Here is a 26304-nt window from a genome sequence, read left to right on the forward strand (position 1 = left end):
CAGGTGTGGGGCCCCACTTACCTTGCCCACGTACAGAGGCTCGGTGCCTGTGTACTCCTCCACCACGAAGAACTGGTTCCACACCCAGCCGCGCTTCACGCGGCCCGCGCCCAGTGCGCCGTCCTGCCGAGCCCCGGGCGCCGATGGCGCGGGCGTGCCCGCTGCCCACAGGTGCCCCAGCAGCGACGGCGGAGGCGGCAGCAGCAGCAGCAGCAGCAGCGCCGGCGACAGCGCGGCTCCCGCCCGGAGCCCCCTACCGTCGGGCCGCGGCCTCATGCTTGGCCTGTGCGGGGCCAGGGCTCAGGAGCATGGACGGGAGGCACCAGCGCGCCGCCGCTCGTTCGCACAACGAAGCGGCGCCGTGTCACATGGTGGCCTCAGCGCCGGCTCCGGGACGCTGCCCCCGACAGGGCACCCGGACAGGCCTGTGGCCCCGAAGGTGAGGGCGCCCGGATGGAGGGGGAGGGGGCGCGGCCGCACCCGGGGCATGGACAGCCCCCGGGGTCCCCGCCCGCGCCCCCCTCGCCGCCTAGCGTCCGGATCACCAGGAAGCGTCTGGGCAGCTCCGGAGTGGGGTGTGTGCCATGGTCCCTGCTCAGGGAGGGTGCGGGTTGGGGTGGGCGGATACTTCGAGGACTAGGGGCCTTCCTTATCCATTAAGAGCCTGCAAGAGAAACAAGAAAACTTCAGAGGGTCCTCTATGTGGGAAGAGGCAAGTCGAGTCCTGTAGGTACTAATTAAACACCTACTGTGTGCCCAGCCCTGTAGCAACCTACAGTGATCCCTGTCTTCTTGGCGCCCATAGTCTAGTAGGTCCCTTTCCTCCACACCCCAGCGGGGGACCCTTACTTTCTCCTCCCATCACAGCCCTGCTCCCACTCTCTGCTAGCCCCTCCTGCCATCTACTCCTCACCCAGCTCCTGCCTGATGGTCTTTCACCAGCCTCCAGGCCCACAGAGCAAGCGTCTTAAGAGCTGGTACCCTGCCCCTGGCTGACAATCTCTCCAGCCCAATTCCCAGAAATCCCCCACTCCAAGTGCTTCTAGAAGGGGTCTTCAAGAGCTGAAGAGACGCAGGCCTCCTGCTGCACAGACTCCAGCACCCACTGTGCCACCCAGCACTCCTGGCCTCTCATAGCAGCACCGGAGTCCAGGCAAGGCCCTCTGATGTGCTATGATGCTCATACTCCCTTTCAGGGATGGAGCACCTGAGTCCCAGAGGGCCTTGCTTGGAGGTGGCCTGTGTGACTTTGGGCAGGGTCAAGTGTCTCCACATCCCCCAGAAAACCTCTCCTTCGCAGAGACTGAAAGACAAGTCTCCTCCCCCCATCCTGGCCCAGCACTTTGGTCCCCAGATCAATCCATCTCTCCTCCCCTCTCTCAGATCCTGCTCTCAGCAAGAAAGGATCCCAGGGACTAACGCCTACTCAAGCCATAATGATGAATAATGGCTTAATGTGGGTGTTTACAGGGGACAGCAACCGCTGCTTTAATGGAGGAATTTTAGGCACGGAGAAGGGTGAGTGGAGGTGAGGGGCTCAATCTCCACTCTTCCTTCCCCCCAGGACCAATTCCACTTAATTCAACAACTCAATTCCACCAAGTTTCAACTCTGTGTCAGGTTTGGCCTGGGTGTGGGGTACAAAGATAAATAAGCTTACGGTTTCGGTGGGTGGGAGATGAGACCCTTCCCCATAATAACCTAAATACCTGTTGCCTGTGATCAGGGCTATGAAAGTGTGTGTGTGTGTGCACATGCGTGTCCGTGCCTGCACAACCTGGGACATGTGGAGCTTAGGGGAGAGAGTAGATACAGGTGTTTCAAAGGGCGAGATAAGTGGGAGACAATCGGGGCTGCTTCTTGGAGGAGGGGGCATCTGAATAAGCAAGAGGAAGGGGTGGACATTCTGGGCAGAGTATGCACGTGGCATGGAGTGGACTGGCTAAGTTAGGGAGTTAGTTTGGGAAATGAGGTGTGTGGCTGGGTAGAGGGTGTCCAGGGAACTGGCCTGGCCCTTGCCAGATCTTTCTGAGGACAAAGGAAGTGGCCTGAATCTCTAGGGAGGAAGAAATGCAGACCAGCTCCTCTGACTCAGCAGCACAGTGGGCAATTCCCACACCTTTAGCTCACATGAGTCACAATTCTGAAAGTCAGTGTTTTATGCCCATTTTGCAGATCCCCAACTCCTCAGTGCTGTTCCCCAGAATCAGCTCCAGAAACTCTTTATGGGTTTCAGGGGGAGGAGTCACCTGTTAGAAGGTGAGGCTGATGGTGAGGGGTTTACACTGCACTTCTGGGCCGTGAAAATGGGGAAACATCAAGAGTCCACAGGGAGGAATGGAGGGGACGGGTCTTGCATGTCCCCTAGGCCCTGCCTGAACTAATGGGGCCATGAAGAGGCATCTTCAGCACCCCCTCTTTGCTCACCACTCCAGCTTCATTCTGTAGGCTTGGGCACGATGCTGCCAAACCGTGGTGGCCCTACTCTGCAATCCCTGATCAGTGCTGCCACCTCTGGGAATCAGGCTTTGATTCCCCACATTATGACCTGGGCTGGTCATAATGAGGCTGGAGTTATGGGTGAGGAGGTGGCGCGGCTCCGAAGCCTTCATTTCCTGGAGCTTATGACTTCCCTGCGTGCACTGTTCCCCTGACTCCACCAGGCAGCTCCAGGGCTCATCACAGCCCTTCAGGGATGCAGAGGGGAGGGCTGTAGAGAGGGAGGATGTGGAGGGAGACTGGGGACACCTCTGGAGAGGAGTGTGTGGGCAAGGAAGGGAAGGCCCAGGGGGAGATCCCCAATGTTTGCAAGCACCCTCTTCCCTCCTTGTTCTCTCTCCTCCTTTCCTCTCTTCTTGTCCTTTATTTCTTTGTCTATAACAACTTTTACAGGTCATGGTCTGTGTGTCCATGGTGGGGGGGGCACAGTGAGATCCAATCATTCACTTATTCATTCATTCATTCACTATAAGGAGCTAGAGATGCATTTCCTCTATTCATTCACTTATTCATTCATCCAACATTCTTTACAAATAATTTCTCTGTGTAAAGCAGCATAATGCAATCAGTTATTCAGCTGTATATCAGGGGAGAGATGCATTTCTTTTGGGGATTCATTGGTTCTTTACACAATCATTTACCAGCACCTCTCTGACGCCAGTCCCTGTGCTAGGCACTGGGGACACAGCAATAAACAACATAAAGTCCTGGCTTTCATGGAACTGACCTTCTGGTGGGGAGACAGATAATAAAGGAAAGAACGTACACTAATTTCAGGGAGTAATAAGTATTAAGAAGAACAATACAGCAGGAAGGATGGCAGGAGAGAGGGACAGAAGGGATGGAGTGTGTGTGTTATATATAAGGTAGCAAGGAGGGCTTCTCAGAGGAGGTGACATTGGCTCAGTCTTTTCCAGATAAGAAGGAGCTGGACACAAAATGGTTCCATACCCAGAGAACAGCATGTGCAAAGGTGTGGAGGCTAGAACAAGCTGAGGCGGAACTTGAAGTTAAAGCACAGGAGGCTTTGGTACGTGGAATTGGAGATGTTGGGTACAGGAGGAGCTCTTGGTGGAAGGCAAAGGCCTGGAATGAAATTTCCACTTTAGAGAGGGGGAAAGTAGATTCCAAGGGGAGTCTATCCAGTGTACCTGGTGACAGAGAGTCCTGAGACCTGGATGCTTTTAGCATAGAGGACCTTTGGGGAATGGGACAAGATGCCCCTTTGGATGGGTGCAGCCAGTCCTGGGGCACAGCTGGCAGGACAAAGCTGCTCCAACTGCACTATTGTTTGAGGAGCCCTCATGTCCTCCCCTCTCCTTCCCACACCTGGACCTTCATACCTCAGCCTCTAGGTCCCCCCTCTGGCATGCTGGCCAGGTTCCCTGGCTGCCTGCCAGTTCCTCGCGGCTCTGCACACCCTGCCAGCCTGCTGCAGACACTTGGGGCTCCTCTCTCTCCCTTCCTCCCTTTCCTGCTCTAGCTGCTTTTCCTGAGTGGGTATCAACTACAGGACCCTGTCCTAGCATTTCAGTCTGTCTGGGGAGGCAGCTGTGGAGTCCTGGGGCTGTCTTCGGCTTTCCTGGAACTCCCTGGGAGACCTTGGGCATGCTGGGGGCCTTCCCTGGGCAGCAGGTCTCAACCCACTGCACAGAGCATTTTAATCCAAAATGGAATTAAGAACCAAGCTCTGGGCTCGGCGCCTGTACCTCAGCCACTAGGACATTAGCCACATACACCAGAGCTGGCGGTTCGAACCCAGCCTGGGCCTGCCAAACAATGACAACTATAACCAAAAAATAGCCGGGCCTTGTGGTGGGTGCCTGTTATCCCAGCTACTTGGGTGGCTGAGGCAAGACAATTGCTTAAGCCCAATAGTTTGAGGTTGCTGTGAGCTGTGACACCACCGTGTCTACCGAGGGCAACATAGTGAGACTGTGTCTCAAAAAAGGAAAAAAAAAAAAGAACCAAGCTCTGACTTGGTTCAATGGTTGTTGGCCTTGCTTTGTCCACTCTTCAACCTCACCTCCTCTAATTCTCTGTCTGCCCATGGTCTGTGTACGTGCATGTGGTTTCCGTGTGTGTACACATGTGTCTGCTGTCACGTATGTCATTGAGTGTGCATGAGCACCTCTGTTGTTCTAGGCCTGTAAAGAAAAGAAGAAGAAAAAACCAAGTAGAGTCCTTGCCCTTACCGGGTGGGGGACATAGGCCATGACACATGTCAGATGATGGTAAGTGCTATGGAGAGAAACAAAGCTGGGTGAGGGGAGGGGCAGGATTCACTGTTTATTTATCATCATCATTATTAGAAATGATAATTTAGACAGTGTGGTCGGGAAGGCCTTGTCGTCAAGATGACATTGAAACAGAGATGTGAAGTGAGGGAGGGAGGGGGCTGTGTGCAAGGCTGGGAGAAGAATGTTCCAGGCTAAGGCTACAGCAAGTGCAAAGACCCTGAGGTCAGTGCATGTTGAGCATGAAGGGGAACATCGGGGAGCCCAGAGAGGCAGAGCGCGTGCAGGGGGCAGCAAGAGATGAGGTCAGGGAGGCCGGCAGGGGGAAGAGGTCAGAGCCTGCTGAGTCTGTCTTGGGTTTTTATTGTGAGATGGGACCTGTAGCAGGGTTTCAGCAGAGGAGTGACATGATCTCTTCTATGTTTGAAAAGTTCACTTTGGCTACTGTGTTAAAATACTGTGGGGCTGGGAGGGATGACAGAGGATATTTTGACAATGCAGTGGAAGGCACAGTGATGGTGGCTTGGACCAAGTGGGGGTAGTGAAGGTGCTGGGAGGTGAGGCTGAGCCACAGGGTGTGTTGAGGGGTCAGAAATGAAAAGAAAGAGAGGAAAAGGAGAGCTGAGGGAGGTTACACCACTAGCCCAAACCATGATGGCACTTCCTTTCATTGAGCTGAAGATGACTGTGGGAAGAGCAGATGTGGGGACAACATCGGGACTCATTATGACATGTTACAATCCAAATGCCTGTCAGATGTTGAGCAGAGATGCTGAGTGGGTAGCTGTGGGCTGGAGCTTGGGGTGAGGGCCTGGCAGCTGGCATTATTTGGGAATTTGGGTGGTTTTTAAAGTTGAGACTGGTTGAGGTCAGATGTAGAAGAGGTCCAAGGACTAAACTCTGGGGACACAGTCACAGTGAGACCGGGAAGGGAAGGGAAGGGCACATCCTGGAAGGCAACATGGAAAGTGTAGTGAGAAGGCTGTGGAAGCCTACTGGGGAGGCCGTCTGTCTAGCATTTCCTGGGACAGCTCTGTGACATAACTATTAATAGTGTCTCCTTCCACTTTTGATATGGTTATCCTACTGATAGGTTGGATCACATGTGGACTTTGACCTGACCTTGAACTAGTGACCTTGAACAGAGCTATTTGGTGAGGTGGTGGGTGCACATGCTTGACCAGAGTGGATTCCGGAGACCCTGGGAGGAGGGAAGGTGGGCATGTGGATGGGTAGGGGATAGCCCCTCTTGGAATTTGTGAAGGTTCATTTGCCCACTTCCCTCAGCCTCACTCCAGTGAAGCTGCATGAGAAAGTCCAGCACATCCTTACCCCTGTATCCCTTACTGCACCCCCACATCTCTTTTAGCCTGGAGCCCAGCCAGACTCACTCACTTTTGCCTAGACCAGTGGTTCTCAACTTGTGGGTCGCGACCCACAGGAACTGTATTAAAGGGCCGCGGCATTAGGAAGGTTGAGAACCACTGGCCTAGACTGTGAAAGAGCCACCACTACTGTGGGCCCTGAGTCCCCAGGCAGGACTGGTGAGGATCTGCCCCTACCCAGGCTCCAATGGCTGTGAGTTTCTGCAGTGGCCATGGGAAGAGCAACCCCCCCCTCATTGCCCCCCAGCCCTGGGGCATGGCCACCTTCCTCCCATAAGAAACCTTTTGCCTGTCGAAGGGTTTCCCTCCCACATGGCCTCAGGGAGGGGCCCCACTGTACCAGTTTTCTGGCACTCATCTAGTCCCCACTGTGCTTTGGGTCCCATGGAGGCTCTGTTATTCTGTTGGGTACACAGAGCAGGCAGGGGTGAAATGGGAAATATTTAACAACTTGCAATTTGAGAAAGCATAGACACCAGGGTTCCAGAGGCCCCCTCTAGGGCAGGGCTTACCCCTTTGAATGCTAGAACATAAGAGGGATCCCTGAGGCAGGGACTAGGGTGACCAGGGTTGAGTGGTCTTCGGGGGGTTTGGAACAGTAGTTGTTCACCAATAGTGATGAAACATTCTCTTATATGTTCCAGCCATATCATGTATCAGGGCTGACAATAGCCCTGGAAGGAGGCCAGATATGATCTCTGCTCTCAAGGTACTCACAGCCCAGGGTAGAGACATTCATTCATTCATTTCACAAACCCTTACAGAACATTCCCTAATGAGCCAGACAGGGTGTTAGGTACTCTTGGGATGACAGACATAAAGAGATAATCCTTCCCTCAAGGGGTTCACTGTCTAGAGAGTGGCCACAGTCATTCAGCATTTACAGAGTACCTCATGTGTACCATGTACTTGTTTATTCAATGAACACTTATTGAACTCCTGCTGCATGCCAAGCCCTGTGCTAGGTCCTTGGCAAATTTGATAAATGAGACTTTACAGGCCTGTGGCCAAGTCACCAGATCCAAATGAGAAAAAGCTCTGGCAGTTGCTCATTTATCAGTGAATCAATATCTTGTGAAGACCTACTGTGTGGCAGATCTTGTGAGTTAAATGCATATACCCACAGACTAGTAGGAGAAGCCAATATTAAATAAAACAAATGAAAAGCCCAACAATTTAAACATAACATGGAGAAGGAAAGCATAGGAAACTCATGCTTGGCTCAGAGGAGGAAGTCACATCTGCCTGGGTAACCATGGAAGGCTGCCTGGAGAAGGGGGCATTAGAGCTAAACCTCATAAAATGAGGAGGATTTGGACAAAGGGAGTTAAAGTTGGAAATGACAGGAAGAAATACCATGAGCAGGGGAAACCCCAGGGCATGAACAGGAAATAGTGAATGGTGTACTTTGGGTTGTATGGCGCGTAAAAACAGTGATGGGAAATGCAAAAGAAGGCTGGCTGCAAGCAGCCAATTCATCCCCCGTCCTTCTTTCTCATGTCAATTTCATTTTAATTTTCGCCCTCAGCATGGCTATATGCTTTGCTCCTCCTCTGTGAACAGTGATTAGTCTAAACCAATAAAAACCAGTCCCCTCTCCCTACCAGTACTTGGTTTAAAAACAATCACACAATTCTGGTCAATAAAATATAAAGGCATATCTTCTATGAAACTTTGAGGAAAATTTTTTTACTCTTAAAAAAGAGATGCCTGAAGAAGAAACTTTTTATTTTCTACATGTGTGAGTAGGTGATGGCTGGAGCAACAGCAGCCAATTTGGGATAATGAAGGGAACCACTCCAAGAGAACAAAGGGGCCTACTAAGAAAAGATGGAACAACCTAGGTCTTTGAAGATTTTGTTGAACCATTTAATTAACCCACTCTGGGTCTTGAATCCAGTTCCAGCCCTTACATCTTCCAGATTCTCATTTTCTCTTCTCTGAATTCCCTCAGACCTGCCTGGATGGGGCTACCACTAAGGTTTGCTATCAGCTATGATGGCAAGCTTCTGAAGACAAACACCATGTCTGCTCCTTCTTTTATCCCTTCCCCCACTCTCACCCACGCACCTGGCAGACCCAAGCACAGAACTGGTGCCTGAGAGGGACTCAGGAGAAGATTGCTCCAGACAGACTTCAGAGGCTGCTTGGGCGACATGACTTTCCTCTCACTGAGGAGCTGCCAGCTCTGCTGATTTGCTGCGGCTCTATCTGTGCTCTGGGAATCACAGTGCCTGCCCACATTGTGTCCTTCCAGAGTCTGGGCTGGGTGGCCATCATGTCCTTTCTTAATTTCTCAATGCCCTGGCACCATCACTGCCAAGGCTACTGTATAACTGCCAACTCTGTGGCTCCAAGCTCTCCTTTGTCATCTGGCTGTCTCCCTGGGGACAGGCAAAAGGTTTCTTATCTTGCTCATCCTTTCCTGGCCTTTCACTCTGCAACACCAAAAAGAGAGGCTAGACACAGTGACCCCCAGGCAGGACAAAGCAGAAGAGGCTTCCTGGTACATTCTGGGGCTGCTCACCCTGCCTGCTCGCTCTCCACAGGTCCTGACAATTCTCCTAGACTCTGTCTCTGGGACAGAATTTAACATTCAGGGGACCTAAGCCCAGAGGTCCAGAGCCAGACCAAGGTTTGAGTTCAAGTTTCATTATTTTACTGTATGTGTGACCTTGGTAATTTGCTCCATTTCTCTGAGTCTCAGTTTTCTTATCTGAGAAATGGGGATCATACCACTTACCTCCTAGGGCCAATGTAAGGAATAAATGATCCGATATTTGTGACACGATCCAGGGTTTGGCAATAAGTGTTAGCTAATGTGATGCTAATGACTAGTTTTGTATTACTGTTTCTGATTTGGTCACTTGACAAATACAATTGGACCTGTATTATGTGCAGAGTATCCTGGCCAGGTAAGGGGAGCTTAGAGACAATTCATCCACTCAGTCGTTTATTTATTCACTCATGCATTTATTTAACAACTGCTAATCAGGCCCATAAGTACACCTGATTCCAAGAAGAGTGAAGACTCGTGTAGGGTGAGGGCAGTTGCCTCCTGCTCCTGCGCTAGGCCAATGCCTCAGGGAAGGGGTGATGCGGGACGAGACAGCTCATTCACCCATTTGTTCACTCACTTACTCACTCCACCGGGCACACCTGGCTTGTCCGAGTCCTCTCTCCGGGCCCGCCTGGCTCCCAGGCCTGCCAGCAGGAGCTGCGCCTGGCAGTCTGGCTCCTGTCTGCCCCCTCCAAGTCCCAAGGGCACTGTGCCCGCTGGATCCCGCGCCCAGAGCTCTCTGTGCTTGGCTGCTGCCTTCTCCTAGGGGAAAATGACTTCTGGCAGAATGGCCCCTGGTGTAATGCAGGAGCTGTTGGGGTTGTGTGGGGAGGGAGGGGATGCTGGGCAGAGCCACCTTGTGTCTACCCATCTTTCACTGCCCCTTGCCCCTAGGAAGAAGGCATGGTGAGCCACAGATGAAGGAGCAGCCAGTTACTGTCTCTGTGTGCCTGCAACACGCATGAGCGTGTGTGTGGCTGGGCTGAGTACACACGTGCTCTACTAATATGTGCAGGGCAGCATGTGTGGGCACCGCATCCCAGAACCTGAGGAACTCGTGGCACATAGTAGGTGCTTAGTAAGTGCAGAGCCAGTGAGCGGATGGGGGCCTGCTGTGCAGGGCTGAGCCCAAGAGCTATTACTGGGGCCTGAGGTGCACGTGAATTTTTGGGAGCAAGGGTGCTGATACCTCTGTGTTTGGTGGGGGGAGGGCATGCCACAGCTTCTGGGCTTGGTGGCTGGACATTACCCAGGAAGGCAAGATGGGAGGTCAGGGGGGATGGGGTGCTCAAAGCCGGGGTCTTACATACTCCATGTGCACAGTCACCCCATCTGCAAGGAGCTCCAGCCTTCCCCCTCACCCTGCTCCCGCCATCATCTCAGTCTGGGTGATTCTCATGTTCAAAACCTGCCCACTGCCTTTCACTTTCAAGATAAAGCCGAGACTCAGGCCTGGCATTTGTTAGTTACCCTTTAGGGCAGTGGTTCTTAACCTTCCTAATGCTGCAACCCTTTAATACAGTTCCTCATGTTGCGGTGACCCCCAAGCATAAAATTATTTTTGTTGCTACTTCATAACTGTAATTTTTGCTACTATTATGAATTGTAATGTAAATATCTGATTTTAGGAGACGGGGTCGCGACCCACAGGTTGAGAACCGCTGCTTTAGAGTAACAAGATTGTTCATGTTCCACACATGCCCTTTTGAGGTAGGAGCTGTTATTTGCCTTCATTTTTCAGATGAGGAAACTGAGGCAGAAAGAGTTACATGACTTGCCCAAGGTCACACAAGTGGCATATTGTGGAGTTTGTATCTAAACCCTGATCTGTCATCTCTGAAGCCTGTGCCTTTAGACACTACACACGTGGCCACTCAAGGCACTGCATGGTCTGGAGGGGCCTTCTCTGTGTTATTGTCACCACCCTCTCTTCATGTGCCCATCTCTCTGGACAAATGGAGCTACCACTGCTTACTTCTCTCATGCCCCTGGACCTGTGCTCCTGCTCTTTCCTCTGCGAGAAGCCCCTGTGGTCCCATGTCCAACCCTGATCCACCTTTCAGAGCCCAGCCACATTGCCCTCTCCTCTTTGTGGGCTCTCTGCCTCCTCCCCCAAACCCAGTGAGCTTCACACTCATGGGCTCAGAACCAGGTTCTCCTTTGTCTTGGCTTCAGCACTGTGCCCACTGGCTGTGGTGCCTCCACTATTGTTTGCTCCCCTTCAGCTCACTGGGCACTTTGGAATGTGTGAATGAATGGATGAAGGCATGCATGGATGGATGGATGCATGGAGGGATGGATGGATGCATGGAGGGATGGATGGTGCATGGAGGGATGGATGCATGGAGGGATGGATGGTGCATGGAGGGATGGATGGTGCATGGAGGGATGGATGGTGCATGGAGCGGTGGATGGTGCATGGATGGATAGAGGGTGCATGGAGCGGTGGATGGTGCATGGAGGGATGGATGGTGCATGGATGGATGGATGCATGGAGGGATGGATGGTGCATGGAGGGATGGATGGTGCATGGATGGATGGTGAATGGAGGGATGGATGGAGGGATGAATGGTGCATGGAGGGATGGATGGTGCAAGGAGGGATGGATGCATGGAGGGATGGAGCATGGAGGGATGGATGGTGCATGGATGGATGGAATGCATGGAGGGATGGATGGTGCATGAATGGATGGATGCGTGGAGGGATGGATGCATGGAGGTATGGATGCATGGAGGGATGGATGGTGCAAAGAGGGATGGATGCATGGAGGGATGGATGGTGCATGGAGGGATGGATGGTGCGTGGATGGATGGATGCATGGAGGGATGAATGGTGCATGGATGGATGGATGCATGGAGGGATGGATGGTGCATGAATGGATGGAGGGTGCATGGAGGGATGGATGGTGCATGGAGGGATGGTTGGTGCATGGATGGATGGATGCATGGAGGGATGGATGGTGCATGGAGGGATGGATGGTGCGTGGATGGATGGATGCATGGAGGGATGGATGGTGCATGGATGGATGGATGCATGGAGGGATGGATGGTGCATGGATGGATGGTGAATGGAGGGATGGATGGAGGGATGGATGGTGCATGGAGGGATGGATGGCGCAAGGAGAGATGGATGGTGCATGGAGGGATGGATGGTGCATGGATGGATGGTGCATGGAGGGATGGATGGTGCAAGGAGAAATGGATGGTGCATGGAGGGATGGATGGTGCATGGAGGGATGGATGGTGCAAGGAGGGATGGATGCATGGAGGGATGGAGCATGGAGGGATGGATGGTACATGGATGTTTGGTGCATGGACGGATGCATGGAATGACGTGTGGTGGGATTTCCTGTTTACTGTCACCCCCCAGCTGCCTTGTGTTTGTATTATTTCCTCCTGTTGTTCATTTAATGATTCATCAAATACATGGGTCGTTATGAAAGTTCTGAGATACACAAAAATCAAGAAACATAAAATCTGCATGGACAGAAACAAATGAAACCCTCCCAGCATTACACGTTTGAATCAGAAAGGATGCTGACTGTGTTTCTTCAAAGGGAAGTGAAATAATGAAATATAACACAGTCTATCTCAAAACTTTCATAGTGATCCAAGTATTTATTGAGCACCATGTACCAGGCCTGAGCAAGTCAAACCAAGTCTGGGCCCTCACGGCCTTCCATTCTCTGTGTGCACACTTGTATGTGTGGAGGAAGTGTGCTCCTCCATCCAATAACCTCACAAGTAAGTGCACAAGTACTAACTGGGACAAGTTCTACAAAGAGAAAGTACAGGGATCCCTGCACTTAATAGAAGATGCCACATCATTAGGGGCAAGTGCATCCAGTCAGGGGACAGTTCTCTGAGACAGGGGCTTTTGAGCTGAAACTCCGAGGAGTGAGACGTCCTCAGGCACAGGTGAGAGCATGTGTAAAGTATGCTCAGGGGGCTGAAAGGTAAGGGGCAGAGGACGGTGTGAGGGGGACAGACAGTGGAGGATGGGCCCGGGGGGACCTCAGATTTGGGCTCAAGAGCAACAAAAAGGCATTGAAGAGTTTTTCACTGAGGAGACGTGTTCAAAGTTGTGCTTTTACAGTGATCACTGTGCTTGTTCCTCATGTGCGGGGCTGGAAGCAGGGCACTGGGGGAGGGGGCGGAGGGCGGGGGTGGGAAGAGCGATGGTGGCTCCAGTGTGGGAGGGAGACAAGGTGACAGATCTGAAATATTCAGAAAGCAAAGTGGACCAGACTCGGTGATGGATCGGACGTCGGGGATGAGGGAGGAAGGGACATCCAGCAGGACTCCCTGGTTTTATTTTTGTGTTAGCTGACATTTATTGATCAGCTACTCAGAGCCAGGCACTGTTCTAGCACTTTATGTGCATTACCTTGTTTATTCCTCACAATAACCCCAGAAAGCAAGTTATCATTATTCCCTTCACGACCTCATTTCACTCCAATAAGGAAGGCTGGGGCAACGGACACAGCGGGATGTGTCCCAAGCTCTGTTCCTTTGGGGAACGGCCTTGGCAGATGGAAGGCATAGAGAAGGGAGAAAGGGAGGCAGGTTGCGTATATTGAGCTGATTCTGAGTCAGTGAGAATGGTGATAGATAACATTTATAGCGCTTTTACTATGTGCCAGGCACAGTGCCATCCAATTAGCTAATAATAAGAGGTAACACTTCGTTCCACGCAGGGCTCTTTATATCAATGACCTGGCTGGATTCTTACAACAGCTTGCCTTAAAATTTCTATCACAGAAGGGACAGTGGCTCAGAGAGGTTGAGGGACTTGCCCAAGGTCACACAGCTACTTGGATCTGGAATTCAAATGGGCTCTGGCAGGGGCGTTAGGGGGTGGGCGGGAGGATGGGCAGGGAGGTGCTCAGTGGCCTGGGAAGGACAAGCCTACATTTGGCTCTGAGCATGAACCATGTCCTCCACCCACCACGTTAGATGTGGCTTATACCTAGGCCTGTGTCCTTCCAGACCTGCCCTCCCAAGCAAGTCACAAACATGCACAAATATGCATGCACACACACACACCACACATGCGCCCTGTGGCCGGCACTGCTCACCCACCCTGGGCACAGCCTTTGGCCCCTCCTCCCCAGGTGCCCCCCCACCAGCACCTGTCTCCTGCCCCACCCCCACCCCACCCATGTGCCGGTGCCTCAGGCAGAGCCGCGCTCTACATCATGTTGACAGTAGAAATTACATCCCGAGCTGCTGTTTTACACCGCGCCCTGTCAGAACTCACCGCAGCCCAGTGATCAGGACAAATTGAATACCATCCTGGCCGTGTCAATATTTATTCCATTTTACAAACGCGGCCAGATAGGGGGCAGGGCCCTGCCGTGGTGCCAGCCGAGCAGAGCCCCGGGAGGCCTTTCTCCCTCCCAGCAGTCTCCTCCTCCTCCTCTTTCTTTACTCTTCATCATCAATTAAAATTGCAAAATTCAGGCTTTCAGTACCCAAAACTGCACAAGTCATAAATATACAGGTTAACTAAGATGTATAAAGTGAACCTCTGAATCCACCCTTTCATCAGAATGCTGCTCAGAAGCCCCCCATCGTGTGTCCCTTCTCAACGGTGACCCAGGCGTTCCCTCAGTCCTGGTCTTTGTGATGACCAGCTCCTTACACATCTTCATTGTTGACCCCTGCATTCCTAAACGTCTTAGTCTAGCTTTGCCTGGTAGAACCATGATAATTGGACTCATCCTGCATGCACGTTTTTGCATTGTCTTCCCAGCATCGTGTTTGTGAGCTTTGCCTTTGCTCTGGCAGGTGCTCCTTTCCACTGCTGCGTAATACTCCACACCATTCAAGGCACCCCCGCCACCATTTACAAATCCATCCCAGCCAGTCGCCTTTTCCTCTTCTTTCTCCACTCTTTCTTCTAGTAGGTCTCTTCCTTCTCTGCTATCTTCTTCTCTTCTCTTTCCTCCCTGTTCCACCTCCTTGGGGCTGTCTGTCTCCCATTGTTCCACCTGCTACACTTGGAAGCTACGCATACACTCCCATGAGGCCCCGCCTCCTGTGCTCACCCAGATGGTAAAACACTAACTACCCTCTGGGCTGGGGTGAGAACTGAGGTGGTTCTGAGTGGCTTGTAGCTATCTGTGGGCTGCACAGCTGTGTGGGCAGGGGGACTAGAACTGGGTTGGGCAGAAGCCAAGCTCCAACTTCAGCTCTGCTCATTCAAGGTCTCGTGCAGCACTTTTCCTGTGCCCAGTGTTGTGTCTCACCAAGGCAGAGGAGAACTGCAGGCTGGTCAAGGCCCTCCTCAGACATCAGGGAGCCTGCCTCGATACCCCAGGAGCACAGGTGACAAATTCCTTTCTAGTCTCCTTTAGTCCCTTGTCTATCTTGGAGCTGCACTGATAATGCATATATTCAGGACAGTTAATTTTTATTGCAACCCGAGACGATGACATTAAGGAATCTGTCACTTTGTGGTACAGGAGAAAGCTCCTTGGGCTGAAAGGCAAGTGGACTGGGTTGGAACTTGGCTTTGATCCCACCATGCTGGGTGACCTTGGGCAAGGTCCCACTGCCCTCTCTGGGCCTCTGGACAGTGGAAGGTCCAAATGTGGTTCCCACGGTTCATCAGAGAACCAGGGTCATGCTGGTGGCATAACAAGGGGAAGGTTTTTGAAAATGCATATTCCCAGGCCCCTGGTGCATGTGATTCAGCACTGATGATAGTAATACTGACAGGCAGTGTCTGTAGGGTGCCTTCTGGGTGCCAGGGACTTACGCATTTGATGAGCTAAAAATAAGAGGCTGTACCTATTGACCCCTGTGCTAAGCACCTTATGTGGTAATGCACTACCTTCTAGGCTGGCAGAGCAATTGAGGTGATCCCCAGCGGCCCTGCAGTGATCTGTGTGATGCACAGCTGTGTGGGACATGGGATTACCTTGCTTCATCTGAGTCATGGTCTGTTTTATTATGATCATTATTTATATATGAGGGAACTGGGACACAGGGATGAAGCCATTTGTCCAAGTTTACTGGGAAGCAGGGAAGCTGGGACTTGAACTAGGAAAATCAGGAATCAGAGCCTGTCCCTCTAGGTTTGGAATAGCCCCCCAGCAGCTTATGATGTTGACCTGTGAACCCCTGCAGCAGGTGGTCAGTATGTTGTGGAATAGACAGCAAGCATTTTGCACCTACTGTGTGCCCAACACAAAACTAAGTGCTACACATTTTCACAGTGATTCCACAAGCTATGTGTGAAGGGCTCATCCCCACACAACCAGTGTGCGCTCTTGTTATTTTTATTTTAGGCAATCCTCCCACCATCCTCCTGAGATGGCTTTAGTCTCTCCAGTTACTGATGAACAAAGAGAGGAGGCCCGTCCCAGATCATGTGACTAGGGTTCAACTCCAAAGGGGTGAGCTTTCATCCCAGTGCACTGCTTCCATTCCCTGACTCTGCTCTGGAGCTAAATTGCAGCCCTCAACTCTCTGGGCCTCAGTCGTCCCATCTATAAAATGGAGGAGTTGTGCTAGTTCTGGGAGTCCAGAATACCAGTGTCTGCCCCTAACATCAGGTGTGACCTTGAATAGGTTTCTCCCCTCTCTGGGCCTCAGTCTCTTTCCTATAAAAGAAGTTTCCATTAACCCAACACTGCACACAAATGCTGCTTTAAAACAGCATAGGAGGCTGTTAGGAGGAAGGTCTGGGCCTGGCTGACTGGAAACAGCTCGGAAGCTCAGAGGCAGGGCTTTACCTGCTGGAGGTTTACTGCAGAGAGCTCTGGGGGCACTGTGGGAGGGGTGAGAGAAGTGGCCCACACAGGGGAGAAGTTGAACTAAGCTGCTGTCTCAGCAGAGGCCTCAGCTGGTCCCACAGAGAAGTTTGGAGCTGGGGTGTTCCAAGTGGAGGTAAAGGGGCCAGGCCTTTGAAACTATGCATCTACCAGACATTGGATGTGGGTCCCAATCCTCCCAGTGGGTGAGACAATTCACTTTGGCATTTCCCAAGAAGAGACTCAGCTGAGAGCTGTCAGCAGGCTCACGGTCACAGCCACCCTTAGGGTCACAGCCATAGTGGGCGGTACGTTCCACTGAAAACTAAAATCTGCTGAAAACTCAGGGCTGACCTTGACTCTGGAGATGACAGCAGGCAAGAAGTGGCCTGAACCTGGGCTTATGCAGCTGGCCCTGGCCTGGCTGCGCAAAGCCCAGGAGCCCAGGAGCGGTGGAGCCCTGGGTCAGCCGCCTGCTGTGATCACAGCGAGATCAGTGCCCCAGATCTCCCTTAAAGCCTGGCGGCCACCGCCTGCCTCACAGCTCATCTCCCGCAGCTCCCCGAGGTCCCAGCGATTACGCCACTGAAAATTCCACTTTCATCTTGTCAACCTCGCAGTAAATTACAGGCCCGGGGAGGCGTGGGCCTCCTCCTTAAACAAGATTCAATTCCACTTAGCTGCCCCCTTTCCCGCCCCACACACGGGTTCCCTCCCTCCCACCACCCCTGCTCAGGATTTATGGCCTCTCCTTGCAGGCAGCTGGTAACCATGGCGAACTCCTCAGGGAGGCTTCGGCTGGAGCCTTGGCAGCCCCAGACTCCAGTGCGGCCTGCTGCTGCCTCCCAGGACAGGGAGGGAAGAGGCAGGAGACACAGAATGCACTTTCAGAGGCCAAGGCGAGTGACGATAGAAACCCCTGCAATCACGAGCACTTCAGTGCTATCACTTCTGATCCTCCCAATAACTACGGTGCAGTCACTATCATCACCCCATTTTGTGGATGGGTAAACTGCAGGGACGGGTGGGAGAATGAGGTCACGGCCAAGGTCACACACCAAGGAAGCAATGGACTCTGGGGCTGAGAAGCTTACACATTCCAGCACGCCACCTCTCTCCCCAGGTGCTGGGCCTTGGGTCCATCCATCATTTGAATTCTTTCTTAGATCTCAGCCTCTGCTCCCATCCCCCTGGTGATGGGGAGATCATTCCTCTCTGGAGGGCTCATTGTCTCCCCCAAGATTAGGCCTAGTCACCAAATAATGATCAGGACCTGTCACCCCTCACAAGCATTGTTTTGGCACTTAAGGTCCTCTGCAAGCTGGTGCTAACTCCCCTCTGCAAACTTATCTTTCATGGTTCCCCAACACTGTATACCATGTGGGGCATCCTGCCTCCTCAGTGTCCAACTCTGCCTCTGGGTCTTTCTTATCTATTCCCATCCCCTACAATGGCCAGCCCTCCCTCTATTCCTATTCCAGAATATCAAAGTTGGAAACACACAGCTTTCCTTATTTTCCTGATGGACAGAAGGCCAGAGAGGGGGTAGATTTCTTCAGTGTGCAGGGTGTGTTGATAGTGGGTCCTAAATCTTCTGCCAATAAAATGATAAACAATAATAAGAATAGCTGACCTTCATCAAGCTCTTGGAACCACCATTCTAGACATCTGCATAATTCTTGCACAACTCTATGAGGAGGGTCCTATTTTACTGCCATTTTGCAGTGAGGATGAAGCACAGAGAGGTCAGGTGACTTTCCCAAGATCACCCAGGCAGTCTGATGTCAGAGCCATGCTCCCAACCAGGGCTCACTGGCTCCATTGTGCCTCTCTCCACCCCACAGAGCCTGGTGGTGGATGGGCAAGCAGATAAAAGACACTCAGAGATGCAATCATGCCAGGGAGAGGTAGAGGTGCCCTGTCACTCAGGGAAATTGGCCTGTTGCTTTCGTTCTTGGGCCTAGGGCCTGCGGCCACCATTCCCCTGCCCCAAGCCTGTCCTCTAGGATTGACAGCTCTCTTTTCCTCATCCACATCCTCAGGGATTTCCAGCCTTGGGACTTCTTCCTATTGGACTGCAACCCTGGACCTCAAGAGGCAGGGCTTGGAGTCTGACTCATCTCCATATCCAGAGCCTAATCCAGGCACCAGTATGCAGTAAGTGCTCACTAAGGGCCTTTATCTAAGGGAATCAAGTTGGCTTCCTGCAGCAAGAGACATCTGAACTGATTCCTGACAGATAAAAAGGGCCCACCGTATACAGCAGAGGGGAAGGGGATTCCAGGCAGAGGGCAATCCTCCATCCCACGCTTGAACACAGTCTTGGTGGAGGGAATGTTTATAGAGTGCCCAGGAGCAGCTGGTGGAAAGGTAAGGGGCAGCCAGGCTGAGCACATTGCCAAGGGACTGGGTCTGCGCTTGGAGGCAGGAATACACTTTCTGAGCTGGTTGTGTCTTGACCTGACTGGGGAAGAACACGGGGAGAAAATATTTCCCCCAGGTCCTGCGTCCCCGGATGGTGGGGCTGCAGGCTGTAACCCAGTTTGGCCAAATCATCCCTCAGACTGTGAGCAGGGTCACATGTTGGGTGACAGCTAGATAGCCCTGAGCTAGGCCTGAGAGAGAGTTTACTTTATTCCTTCCACTGACTAGTGATGGAGCTGGCAGATAAGTCATCTTCTTCCCTAATCTCCGGTCTCAATAAGAACGAGAAAGCAAGTCGAGACTGGTACCTTGTTTGAACCTTGATCCTCTCCTTCCTGAGTTTATAGCTGTGGATTCTAGTCAGGTATTCTCCATCCCTTTCTGCAAGGGACACATGCAAGACACGGAGCTCAGATGCAGGGCTATATGGTAGGGGGGACCTAAGGGGAAGTGGTGAGACCCTAAATCTATTTTCTTTCCAGAGAAGGCATGAGCTAGAGTGGGGACAGGGGAATTGGTAGTCAGACCGGGGTTTGCTGCTACCAGGCCTGGGGCAGGTCACTTCACCTCTCTGAACCTTGGTGTCCTCTATTCTGTAAAACAGGGAACATTAAGTCTCCCAGGTTTGTTGTGAAGCTCCAGAAAATGATGAATATAAAAGTAATCCTCTGAAAAAAAAAAAAAAGTAATCCTTTGGAAGGAGTCAAGGGCTGTAACCAAGTGAGGTTTGATTATTATTATCCACTAGTGAGAGTGGATCAGATTCATGAAAGCAAAACGTAATGATTGCAGCTGCTATTTGTGGGGCTTTTGCCACCTGCTGCGACCACCCTGGGCTGAGCCCATTGTGAACGTCCACTCATTGGAGCCCCTCCACAGTCCTCTGGGGTCACCACTGTTACTATCCCATTTTACAGACGAGGGAACACATCTATGTCCAGCCATTATTATTCCTCTTTGCAAGAGAGGAAATGTCCCTCCTCTTACATGAGCCCATGCAACCTTCCTGTAATCGGACAAAAAATATTACAGATTCTTCTTTCTCCTGCCTTAGCTTCAACCCTCTCTGGTGAGCTCCTGCACATCAGCATTGAAGCATGCTCAAGTACATTCTAGCTTTGAAAGACAAAAGCAAGTGTACACCTCCCTATACTCACCAACCTCTTCCCTTGCTAGCAAAACTTGTCAAAAGTCTGGTCATACTCACTATGTCTTTTACTCACTTCCTCCTCTCTTTCCAGCCCACTGCCATCTGTCTTGCATTCCCAACAGGCCCCACTAAGGTCGCCTTGACCGCCATGTTGCTAAATCCAATAGAAATTCTCCAATCTTCATCTTACTTGAATTGTAAGCAACATTTAGAATATAAAACTAAACCACCAGGTTCCCTCCTACGTCTCTAATAACTCCTTCTGTATCTCTTCTGTGGGTGCAACCTCCTTCATCCCACCTGCAAACTCCTCATTCCTTCCCTGGGCAATCTCATCCATGCCAATGGCTTCAATTGCCATCAATATTATGATGACTCCCCAACTTACTATGCCCCATCCTATCTTCTCCTCTGAAGTCCATAGATAAATATACCCCTCAACGCTTCCACTTAGAAGTCTCTAAGAAACCTCAAATTTAACATATCCAAAGCCAAATACACATTCCTCTTCCTTAAAACTGGCTCTTCTCCAGGGATTTCCATCTCAGGGAATGGCATGCTTATCTGTCTAGTGTCCAAGGCCGAGGCTGGAAGTCAGGCTAATCTCTCTCATTCTTGCACCCCCAGTGGGCTATCTATTGTCTGACCCACTTTGATTTCTAAATAACTCTCTAAATTGACCATCTTACGTGTCTCCATCTCCACTCTAATTCAAACCAGGGATTCAAGATGACACTTAGGTTTTGGCTTAGCACTGTGTGGTGGTGACACTTCCCACAATGGAGCAAATTCAGAGAGGGAAGGATGGGGAGGAAGCCAGGTTTTCTCTTTGGCTACATTATGTTTGAGATATAAATTTGAGATTCATCAGCATGTAGATATTTAATGCTAAGGAAATGAAGGAGATCACCTGAGCAGAGGTAGAGAGCAGACCCAGAAGGGGCAATAAAACAGAGGTGGGGAAGGAAGCACAATGATTGAGAAGGAGCTGTCTGTGAGGTTGGAGGCCACTCAAAAGACTGTGGTGTCCTTGAACCCAAGAGCAGAACTAGATGTCATGATGCTGGAAGCTGCTGAGAGGTAAAAGTAAACGGAGAACAGAGAAGTGATTGTACTGGGCAATGAAGAGGAGGTTAGTACCCTTGACAAAAGTATTGACATCTGTCTTCCCTGCTGGAGGCAAAGGATGTCATTTGTGCTTAGCTCATCATGCATTGTTTTCTGGTGTGTCTGCTTATCTTTGACTGCATGTTGGCCATTGTACTTGGAATTTTATTTTAAGAAAGAATCTGAAGCCCAGGGTAAAGGTATTTTCTTCTAAAAAGCATTTTCATTTGGTTGTGGGTGTTACCATTCTGGGATTACTTAAAATAAAATTAAAGGCTTGAGGTTCCCTGGCATGTTCAAGTTGGGTGGATAAGGTTTTCAGTCTATGACTCAAGGTTGAATTATCTCTGGTTCAGCCTTACCCCAAAATGAAGCCCTTTGGAGTCCTAGTTTATTTTGATGAGGGTCATCCACTTGGTTTTCCACCTTGTTCAGACTATGAACTTTGATTTCAATTCCCCTTGTGCTATGAGATCATCAAAAATCATATTCAAATTTTCTGGAATCAGCAAATGCCCTCCAGACAAAAGCAGTTTCTATGCTCTCTAACTTTTCTGGGTTTCTGTTTTTCCTTCAGTTTTGACCTAATAATTCCTAATAATTTTAAGAGCTTACTTGTCAGCTCTTTGATGCTTTAATAAGATGCTTTTTGTATTTTATCCAGCATTTTTAGCTCTTTTTAGCCAAAGGGTTGGTCAAAAAAGCCTAGCCTCCTGTTTCTAAACACAGAAATGGTTAATCCCTAGCACTTTGCATCATAGTGGCTCAATAAATATTTGTTGATTGAATGCGTGAAGTGAACCCGGGTGTCCAATGTCCTGATCTTTGTAATACATTAAACATCACACTCTCAGGCCAAGATGCTAACAGAGCACTGTGGTCAGAGCTCGGTGAGTTGTGCACAGAAGCAGGGCTATGAGCTCAGAGGAGGGAAAGACCCATGTAGGGTGGGGAGGGACAATGGAAGAGGGTAACAGATACAACAAGGGTGAGCACAAAAATGGAACTGCACCTGGGCAGATAAGCCATGGGGCTGGGAAAGGAGGACTCATGGGAAGTGGACCTTGTGAGTAAAGGCCTGAGCAGGAGGCTGGAACATATGAGGAATCTAAGAGCTAAGAATGGGCAGAGAAGCAGGGACCAGCTAGGGTTAGGGGCAGGGAGTCCACAGGACCCCGGGTGAATGCAGATGCAGAGCCCAGGAAAGAGCAGCTCCCAGCAGCCACTGGGAGGAGGGAAGAGGGAAAGGGAGGAGGGCGGAAGAAACAGCTTTTGTTGAAATGCACACATGGTAATTGCCACAGAAGAGTATTTCCCTCAGTTTAAAAAGCTTTCTCCTCTGCATTTTCCTTGGTCCCAGTTTCAAAGGAATTTTAATTGCAAAGAAAATTTTGTCATCTCCCCGGGGGGAGAGGGCTCCGCGTCTTCCAACAGTCATGCCTGATGTGGATTCTTCTCCAAACTGGGCATTTTCACGCTTTGGCTACGCGGAAGCTGTCTAGAGATTGGGCAGTGTGAAGGGAGGGGTAGGCTTATAACATGTCTCTCTGCTCCTTTCGGGGGCTGGGAAGGCTGGCTTTGCAGCCAGGGATTCCCTTGCCAGGGTCTTCCGCAGGGGTCTTTGCTACCAACATGGGCACCAGGGATTTACTGGTGACTAAATCCATTCTCCTTGAACCCAGTGGGTTTCTTTCACGTGTGATGTTAACATAACAAATGATACCTCGGCTTCTAGCCTTGTTCCACTCTCAACTATTCTCCACATGGCAGCCCATTTGGAAAACAGTTTGGTAGTTTCTTAAAAAGTTAAACATAAATTTACTATACGATCCAACAATTCCACTCCTAGGTATCCATCCAAGAGAAATGAGAACATATGTCCATGGAAAGACTTGTATGCAAATGTTCATAGCTGCATGATTCAACACAGTCAAAAAGTAGAAACAATCCAAAAGCCTCTTTGCCAGGAAATGGATAAACAAATGTGGTACATCTACACAGAGGAATACTATTAAGCAATAAAGAGGAACAAATTGCCGATATCTGCTATATCGTGGCTGCACCTCAAAGACATTATGCTCAATGATAGAAGCCAGATGTGAAAACAAAACAAAACGCATATTGTATCACTTTGTTTATAGGAAATGTCCAGAAAAAGCAAATCTATAGACAGACAGCGGTTTAGCGGCTGCCTGGGACTGGTGGTGGGGAGGGGGATTGACTCCAGATGGGCACAAAGGATCTTTTTTGGGGGAAAAGAAAATGTTCTAAAACTGGATGGTGGTGGCAGTTGCACTCTGTCATTTAGTAAAGCTCATTGGCTTGTATGCTTACAATGGATGAATCTCGTAGTATGTCCATTATACCTCACAGAGCTATTGGGAAAAAGTGGCCCTCATTTTTCTCAGAATAAAATTTAGCCAGAGTTTCCACAAGCCGTATGAGATCTGCCCTGGTGGCCCCTCCAAACGCATCCCCTCCTGCTCTCTTGGCACTCGCTCTGCCCCAGTCCTGCTACTCTACTGGGCTTTCTTTGAACACAGCAGACAAGCCCCCACCCACAGGTTTCTCAGTGGCTGTTCCTTCTGCCTGTATGCTCCTCTCCCAATAGCTGCAGGCCTCCCTTCCTTACCCTCTGACTATCTTGATCCAAATGTCATTTTGTCTGTGAAAAGTAATCTGACCACTCCACCTAAAATTACGGCCCCTCTCCAAGGCTCTGCCAACTCCCCTGGCTCTACTTCTTATTTCCAATAGCCCTCATCACCTTCTAGCATATGATATGATTTACTTAGTTATGATGCTTTTTGTGTCTCCCTCCATCCTCTCTAGCCCGTATGCTCTTCACTGGGATAGGAGCTTTTGTTGGTTGGATTCACTGATGTGCCCTTAGGGCATAGAATAGTATCTGGCACAGAAAGGTGCTCAACAAATGTTTGTTGACTGGGTGAATTAATAAGTTATTCAACAGATGTCGTCTGAATGCCCTGTCTGTGCCAGGAGCTGAGTGCATAGCAGTGCACTAGATAAGCAAGCCCCTGGATGGGGTTTTGCATGTTAGCATCCAGAGACCTAAGCAAGAAAAAATTTTAAATCAATCATAGGCAGGACCCCACCCCCCCAGCCCCAAGCCCCATCTCCAAGAAATCATGAATGGGAAAACTTTGCAAACAGCTGCTCTGCGAGTGGAATGAGCGAGGGTCATTTTGGAGAGAGACCTACTAGCCAAGCAGGAATTGACCGAGTGGAGAGGGGGAAAGAGGAGTTCAGGCCAAGGGGACAGCGTGGAGGATGACCTAGAGGTCAGAGAGAAAGTACATTGTCTTGTTAGGAGAAGTATAAGAGCCTTGGTGCAGCCGAAACATGAACTGAGGAGGACAAAGGAGAGATATAGCTGGGGAGTTGGCTGGTGCCAGACTGCAGAGGACCTCAGGCACATCCAACTATGTCACAGTCAGCTCAGCTAGGCACTCACCAATCAGAGAAGATGCTGGCCACTCACAGCTGGGGATCTTCAGCTGAATCTCTGCAGCTCCCTAAGCCACAGGAAAGACCTTGGACTTGAGATGTGTTGGTGAACCCTGAAGGGTTTAAACAGGGGAGTGACAGTGATTAGATTTACCTTTTAAAGGATCATTCCAGCTGTCAAGAGCAGAACAGATTGGAGGGGCCAGAGTTGATTCAGGGAGGCAAGGTGGGAGGCTTTTACGCCAGTCCAGCCAGGAGAATTGACAGTCGTGGGCGATTGAATGTAGGTGGTCAGGAAAGGGAGGGTTCACAGAGACTAACAAGCGCTGCCAGCATTTATCGAGCAGATCCTGGGTGCCAGGGAGGGCTGCGCTGAGGGCCTTCTGGTCCTCTCTCTTTTAATCCACATGTCAACAATGACACTGCAAGGAAGGGACTATTGTCAACTCCATTGTAAAGATGAGGAACCTGAAACACGGGGTGAGTCCACACACGTAAGTGGTATGCAGGCTTCAGACACAGTCTGACAATGATGTTGGGCTTTCAGGGGTGACTCTCAGGTTCCTGGCTTTGGTGAGCAGTGAAGCTATTTGGGGAGATGGGGGTCGAGGAGGCGAGGGGAAGTGAGAGGAGGAACCAGTTTTTTGCTTTCCAGGGAAGAAGCTAGATCCACAAATGCATGAGGTTTTCTACCTAAGCAGAAATGCCAGTGGACCGTTGAATGAGGGGTCTGGAATCCAGAGAAGCCAGCAAGAAGCGATTTGGGCCTTATCTCCACAAAGACACCACCTAATGGTGGCTGAGATGGCTAGAAATGGTACACGGAGTGAGAAAAGGCCCGAGTCAGCCCCAAGATGTAAAGGGTGTCAGAAGAATAAAACTCTTAGGTAAGAATGCTCTCTTTGGGGTAAATAATGATACTATCAAGACATTTGTGCTGGTATATGAACAAAACATTTCTCTAGAAGGCTAGACAGTGCTGGCAAGGTTTACGTCTGGAGAGCAGGTGGCAGGTAGGGACAGTGCCCTCCCCATCTCCTCTGTCCTCTGTGTACAGAGCACAGACCCGGTGTGTGGCAAACACACTGCACTTATTTTTTAAAAGGTATCATTGGGGAAATAGCCGGTGGGAGAGATTTAAAGTCATTTTTGTTTTTTTTTCTCTACACCTCTTTGTAGCTGTTTGAGCTAATCAATGTTTTTAAACAAACGAAGGGGCAGGTGAGGAGGAAGTGAGTAAGCGGGGTCAGCCAGAGAGGTGGGAGGAGGACCCAGACAGGGCAGGTGGGGAGTCAATGGGGGTGAGGTTGGAGGCGGGCCTGGCTCCCAGCACCTGGTGCTGATGACTGGCCAAGCACAGTGAGGGGTGAAGGGATCCAAGGCCAGCCCAGGGTGTCACCAGGGAGGCTGCCAGGAGGAGGGGCTGAGTGGATACCAGATTGGAGTGGGTTGAGCAGTGAGTGGGAGAGAGGGAAGCTAGAGACTAAGTCGGCTTCAAAGGAAGGAAGGGGGGAGGGGGTGGTAGCTGGAGAGAGAGGTAGGGCCAAGGGAGGGATTTCTTAAAGGAGAGAGAGCTGAGTGTGCTCAGTGCTGATGGAGGGCGTGAAAGTGCAGAAGATTGAGGTGGGAGGCGGGAGGCCAGTCAAGAGGAAGAAGGCTCCACTGTGCTGACAGGTGACCTGCTGGATGGGGTGTAGGAGTCCAAGGAGCTAGAA

At 50.7% G+C, this 26304-nt stretch overlaps 1 protein-coding gene across 3 annotated transcripts in view; it reads right to left on the reverse strand.

Annotated features, from left to right (window-relative positions):
- Positions 1-26304, reverse strand: part of CDH22 (cadherin 22) — a 124946-nt gene that overhangs the window by 70156 nt on the left and 28486 nt on the right. For all 3 annotated transcript variants that reach the window (XM_053574623.1, XM_053574622.1, XM_053574621.1), the window contains exon 2: positions 22-664. In XM_053574623.1, the coding sequence (XP_053430598.1) occupies positions 22-276 (255 nt within the window). In that variant the 5' untranslated portion in view covers positions 277-664. The remainder of the gene's footprint in view (positions 1-21; positions 665-26304) is intronic.

The sequence above is a fragment of the Nycticebus coucang genome, chromosome 21 (assembly GCF_027406575.1).
Source record: "Nycticebus coucang isolate mNycCou1 chromosome 21, mNycCou1.pri, whole genome shotgun sequence".
Lineage (NCBI taxonomy): Eukaryota > Metazoa > Chordata > Mammalia > Primates > Lorisidae > Nycticebus > Nycticebus coucang.